This window comes from Arachis ipaensis, chromosome B8 (assembly GCF_059453495.1).
Source record: "Arachis ipaensis isolate K30076 ecotype BB chromosome B8, ASM5945349v1, whole genome shotgun sequence".
In the NCBI taxonomy this organism is placed as follows: Eukaryota; Viridiplantae; Streptophyta; class Magnoliopsida; order Fabales; family Fabaceae; genus Arachis; species Arachis ipaensis.
Genome location: NC_142443.1, coordinates 32,175,643 through 32,182,237, shown reverse-complemented (window position 1 = coordinate 32,182,237; position 6,595 = coordinate 32,175,643). Strand labels below are relative to the sequence as shown.

The 6,595-nt window shown below is 34.4% G+C and overlaps 1 protein-coding gene across 1 annotated transcript; it reads left to right on the top strand.

Annotated features, from left to right (window-relative positions):
* Positions 1 to 228: 228 nt before the first annotated feature.
* Positions 229 to 6,099, top strand: LOC107613294 (protein GRAVITROPIC IN THE LIGHT 1). Its single transcript, XM_016315235.3, has 3 exons — positions 229 to 637; positions 1,115 to 1,271; positions 3,962 to 6,099. Exon 3 carries the CDS (start codon positions 3,984 to 3,986, stop codon positions 5,415 to 5,417), a length of 1,434 nt encoding a protein of 477 aa, XP_016170721.1. The 5' UTR covers positions 229 to 637; positions 1,115 to 1,271; positions 3,962 to 3,983; the 3' UTR covers positions 5,418 to 6,099.
* Positions 6,100 to 6,595: the final 496 nt, after the last annotated feature.

Here is a 6,595-nt window from a genome sequence, read left to right as displayed (position 1 = left end):
AAACTATAGAATACCATTTTAATAATTTATCTTTATTTTTATAATCAAAATCTAAAGAAAATTTAGCACACAAAGGAGTCCAGGACCAGGAGGATCAACTATCAAGGGGTATAAATGTAATATAAAATTTACAGAAAGCGACTCGACCTTTGTGACGTTTTATATTCCCAATGGCTACTCAGAATTTAGGACTTCTTATTTTATTTTATTTATGTCCATGTCCTTTTTGGTCATTCCAAGCTTTCTCCCTTTTTTTTTTTTCTGCTCTGTTTCCAAGCTCTGATTCTCTCTTTTCTCTCTCTTACTATTTCCATGAAATCTCTCTCTCTCTCTCTCTCTCTCCATTTATATTTTATAGATTTTTAATTTTTCTCTGTCCTCCAGCTGTGGTATTTCTGTCCCTCAGAACCGAAGAAGGGTAATAAAACTCCCTTCCTCAGAACCCCACTGCTCTCTCTTCTCTTCTCCAAGGGGCAAGTTTTTCCGAAGCTGAAGAGCAAAAAACAGAGGAACCATCATAGAAGAAACACACACAGTACCTTAGAAACAAAGCAGAAGGAGTCTTTTGCTGGCATTGAAACAGTTTACTACAAAAATAACTACACGCACACCAAGTGTGTGTTGGTTTGATACAAAGGTTATTATTTAACTCTTCAAACATCACTGCTCCCCCTTCCCCTTTTTGGTTCTTTTTCATTTGTTGGGTTCCCTTCATTCTTCTTCACAGGATTTCGCAATAAAGTTTTTTTTAATCAAAAACTTAATCAATGAATCGCTCACTCATGGCGTTTCTGTTCTATTCCTCAGGTGAAAACTTGCGTTTTTCTTAACCTTTTGGGTAAAGTTTCCATCTTTGAACACGGGGTTTCTGATTTTCTAGTTCGATTCTCATGTTATTGTTTTTTTATTTATATATAAGTAGATGTTACTGTTGATGATCATTCCCTATTATTATTATTATTATTATTATTATTATTATGGGTTCCCGTTTTCTGGTGTTATGTTGTTGTTTAGGTTTGGAGCAAAGTCTTGTCTCTAATACCATTTATGATTTTTTGGTGTATCTAATGGTTTTCCTCTAACTTAGTTCCTCTTGGGATGTGTTTGGTTGCAGGCAAGGTTGTGTTTGAAGAGGGGTCAGTACTTTGGGAGAACAACAAACATAGGCAAATCTTTTAAATGTTTTCTTGAGATTTACGTTTTCACAAATGAGAAGTTGACAGTTACACATTGTTTCTCTTCACCCAATTTCTCGTGATATTTCGTCAAAGGTGTGTACAGATTCTCGTTTATTTTAAGCTCTTACAACAATTTTGTGGTTTTTGGGATTTTCACATCAATTTACTGCATTTTTTTACTTCAACTTTTTTTTCTCTATTCCGCTTTTAAAGGAAGAGTGTGGGAGCCACTTGGAGGCCATACCCGATCTTATATTGATAAAGTGATGTGTATAGGAAAAATAAGTTATAAAAAAATATTTCCATTTTGTAACATGCTTAATAGAATATGCTTTTTGTTCATTATTTTGATAATAACGTGTGATTTATTTGCCTTCTTTTTTAGATTTATCTGTCTAATGGAAGTTTAAGTAGAAAGTTTGCTAAAGTTGCTATATTTTGATAGTTCTTACTTGTTTGTATTCTCTTTTATGCATGTTATCTGGGTGTATATTTTGAGCTACCTACCTACTTTTATTGTTCTTTTTAGAGAATTAATATATAAAAAAAGAATATAACTATTATCTATGTTAATATCTAGTAAACTTTATACTAATTTTTATACATGTCGATGTCTAAAATAATAGTATGCTAAAAAAAATAGGTAAATTCTCTCTACAAGGTGAAATGTGGATTTTGAAAGCTCTAGAGACTAGAGAATCTCATCTTGTATGGTTTTGACTTTTTTTTATCATAGCCATGTGAATGTATGTCACAAATGGGTATGCTGAAATGATATTACTTATGTGAAGCTATTTTGTGTGAAATGAGAATTTATGCAAATGTTGAATTTATGGAGAAAACAGTCAAATTAGAGAGTAGTGTGGGGGCAACAAAGAAATGATGTTACTGTTGCAAGAGTGTTTATTTATTTTCCATTGTTGTAGGCAGCATAGGTGCTCAGAGAGACCGTGATTTTAGTCACGGGAAACATTACTAGCCTTTGAAAGATTAATTTGTCTCTGATAAATTTTAAGTACAATCATCACCAATGTCTCTCTGCCTAAATTATTGTCCCTTTTTGTACAATGGAATCTTAAAAATATTTATGCTTCATATCTTTTATGAAATTTTCTGAAATGTGAACCCCACCAAAGGAACCCACCATACACTTAACACTTATACATATTTATACAAAAAACTATTTGATATAATTTGTACAGATTTCAGAATTTATTTAGATTATTATAGTTAGTTTAATTTATTTTTGTATAGTTGCCTCACCTACAGTATGTAAGGCAATATATCCCAGTAAAGGTACATGAAGCATTTTTCTCCCATGTGCTGATAAATTTTCAAAAATATAATGATGCTAAAGTTGGAAGTTCTTGTCAGATATTCACTTTGATTTTGGCCTATGTCAAGTACTATCTTACTTTATAGCAATAATAATCTTTTTGATCTTGAATATGCAGTTACTCAGGGAATCCTATGGTCTTATGATTCACACCAAGTCACCAACTATAATGTGTTTACAAGAAAAAAAAAATTATTTTGATACAAGATATTGTAATAAATTTTTACATTTTCATCCAATTACATGGTTCTAATTGCAAGACTTCAAAGTTAGTAGATAAGTTGAGTTGATGCATTCTTTTCTTTTCTTTTTACCCCTTAGAAATGATATTTGAACCATTTTTTGTTTACACCTTTCTTGAACACTTTTTTTTGTGATATAAAAAACATTTTTTTATTTTTTCTGACTTCTTATCGACCATTTTGTATAACTTGAAAGGTGTACAAGAGAAGTGTATACAAACGTCTTCATACACCGCCGAAGTAACGCGTTTTTACTGATGTGGCAATTTATGATTGAATATTTATGTAAATTTTTTTACTTAAATTTTTAAATTATAAATTAAAAAAACATTGGTCAATTTTTCATTGATTTAGCCGCATTTGATTAGTCACCATAGAAAGTTGTAGTTTACCTTATTAGTATATTTATTTCATAATGGTGTGATGGTGATTGTGTTTAATCATGATTACTTTCATACTAATTCATGCCAAAGAATCACAGGAACAAACTATTTGACCTGTTACATATTACAAATAGGTCATGATTAATTGACTGATTGATGTTCCTACTCCTCATACGCTCCTTCTCTTAAAGGGATTAAAAAACAAAAAAATTGAACAAGGAATGATCAACATGTCTAATCAGTCATACAATAAAGTGTTTTAGAAATGATGATTTTGTTCCTTTTGCTGGGGGAGGATGTGATTAAATTGTTGCTTAAAGTTTAGCTTTTTCATCGTATGAAACAGTGTTCTTTGTTTTTTTGATAATTTCAAGTGGCCAATTTCAATTTTAATTGCTGATTCATCTTATAATATAACTATAAGATGCCTAGAATTTCGTGGATAAACTACAAGTCTAAACTTTAATGCATCTTTAGATATTGCCATTGATATTCTTTTTCAACTCTTGCTTCCTATTTGTTCTTGTTAGCAACCACTTTTTGACACTTTTTATGGTAGGCATACATATATATAAGGGACTTTGTGTATGAAGAACAAAAAGAAGAAAAATTCCCTACTCTATTAAAGTCCTCGATCTGTGTGTTAAAGCATTTTGCTTTTCTTTTTAATAGTGTGTTCACATGAACATGTTTATCATTATAACCATCATCTTTGTTAACTTTATTATTATTTGTCATTGGCTCCTTGTGAATCATACTATTGCATATTTTGGTACAGTTTTGAACTGAACACATTTCCCAATTGTTCATCTTGAGTTTCAGATATTGGTGACACTTTTTGTACATGGAATCGGTGAATCCATCGGCGGTGACCCCAAGCAAGAAGTTGGCCCGGAATTTCGCCAAGGTTCTTCATCTTAGAGCACTGATTGGGATTACGCCGGTTGATGGTTTGAAGAATGTTATATCTGATTCGAATCTCAAGGATGACGGAAACATTGGTAAGGGGACAATAAATTGGTCGCAGTCGTTCAACAAAGACGACCATGATGAAGAGCTTCTAGAAAGAGTGAACATGGAAGCTCTCCTTGCAAAGCTCTTTGCGAGCACTTCGACAGTTAAAGCTGCGTATGCGCAGCTGCAATATGCTCAGTCTCCGTATGACCCTGATGGAATTCAAGTTGCCGATCATTTGATAGTATCTGAATTCAAACACTTGTCTGAACTAAAGCAATGCTACTTGAAGAAGCAATTTGATCCTTCACCAGAGAAGGCTATCCTTGCAGCTGAATCAAAGGAGCTGCAAAGTGTCATAAGCACTTATGAGATTATGGCAAAGAAGTTGGAATCTCAGGTGCGACTCAAGGAATCTGAGATCATATTTCTGAAGGAGAAGTTAGATGAAGCTAACAAGCACAACAAATCAATTGAGAAAAGATTGAATCAAAGTGGCCAGTTATCTGTGCTTGACAATCTTCACATTTCAGGTTTAAGTCCCAGCCATTTCGCTACGGTTCTTCGCAGCACAGTTAGGTCCATTCGAAGCTTTGTAAGGCTGCTGGTGGAAGAGATGAGGTCTGCTGATTGGGATATTGATGCTGCGGTTAAGGCAATCAAACAAGATGTAGTTTACTTTGTAGAAGATCACAAGTGTTTTGCGATCGAGTCTTTCGTGTGCAGGGAGATGTTTGATTCCTTCCATTTCCCTGATTTTTCCCTCCTGAATGAATCCCTTCCAGACCGGAACAAACGCCAGCAAGTTTTCTTCGCTCGGTTCAATGAGCTCAAATCCACCAAAGCAAGGGAGTTTCTTGCCGTGAATCCAAGATCATCCTTCGCGAAATTCTGCAGGGTCAAGTACTTGAAACTAGTCCACCCCAAGATGGAATCATCATTCTTCGGCAACCTGAGCCAGAGGAACCTCCTGAACTCCGGAGAAGGGTTCCCGGACACGGCATTCTTTGGCTCATTTGCCGAGATGGCAAAGAAGGTGTGGATACTACACTGCTTGGCCTTCTCCTTCGAGCCCCAAGCTTCGATCTTCCAAGTGAGAAAAGGTTGCAGATTCTCTGATGTGTACATGGAGAGTGTGAATGATGACACGCTCCTTTGCTCAGATCAGACAGTGGAATCAGATCCACAAGTTGCATTCACTGTGGTTCCAGGTTTCAGGATTGGTAAAACTGTAATTCAATGCCAAGTTTACCTCTCACTCCATCAAAGAACAACCACCACCACCACCAAGGTGAAAAAATTCAACTCCACAAGGCAAAGGTAGCAGCAACTTTTGGTCAGAGGCACTGACCCCACAACATGTACTCTTTTCTCTCCCTGAGCTGACTCATTTTCTCTTACAAGAAATACTTCAAATATTTTTGAAGCGAACACTCGCTTCAAAAATATATATACTTGTTTAAGAAAATATTCAGGGCCTAACGAAAATCTTTCGTTAGTATCCTGAATATCTCTGAAACCCGCATTAAATAATTCTAAAAGCATACAAGTATTTCTCTTCCTCTCGTCATTGGGTAAGGTGTCGGAGCAAAAATTGACCAAATCCGATGCCAAATCCAACGGCGTGAGAAGCCAGTTAGCTCGGTGTACAAAGGAAGGACATAATGCAGTATTACAGTGCATGGCTGAGTGTGTTGTGGGGACTCATGACTGTGGCATGGTTCAATGGCAGCATAGCATTGTCCACTTGTGTTTTGGCCATTTTGAAAGAAAGAAAAAAAAAAAGGGGAAAGAACCGTGTGGACCGTTGCATTGGGAGTAACCCTTTTTTTTCTTTTTAGAATCTTTTTTCATTTTTTATTTTAATTTCATGCAGATTTATCAAAGACATGCCCCAAAATTTTGTTGATATCAGGCCAGTGGCCGGGATTGTCTAGCTGTTACGCATCTTTCATCAGACATTGCATGATATATATAAATATAAAATATAATAATATGTACATAAATTATATGTTGGTAGGAATTTTATAATCCTTAGCCTTCTTTCATTCTCTTTTATATATTCTCATGTTATGTTCTAATTCCCTCTCTTTTTGACTACTTTATTGAAGTTTTATTTTATTGCCAGTTATGTCCTTGGATGCCTCTAAATCTATGCATGCATGTGGTCTATTGTATTGTCAGAGGTATATTATACTTTCATTCCCCTTCCGGAATGGTTGGTGTGGTTGTTGAGCTTCATAATTTAAAAGGAAATAAAAAAGAATATGAGAAATGATCTTTAATTATAACATTTAATTTAATTAATGTGCATTTTAAAGTTTTCTAAAGTCACATGTTTTTTGTTTTGGCAAATGGCTAAATTAAATTTGATATAATATTTTATATTGACAATCCATTAAATTAAAACTCTTGTTAATCAAGAATAAATGGTTATGTAAACAAATGTCAATTTGTTTGAAAAGCATGAAATATCTCTTGGAAAAAGGTCTATTGTTGCAT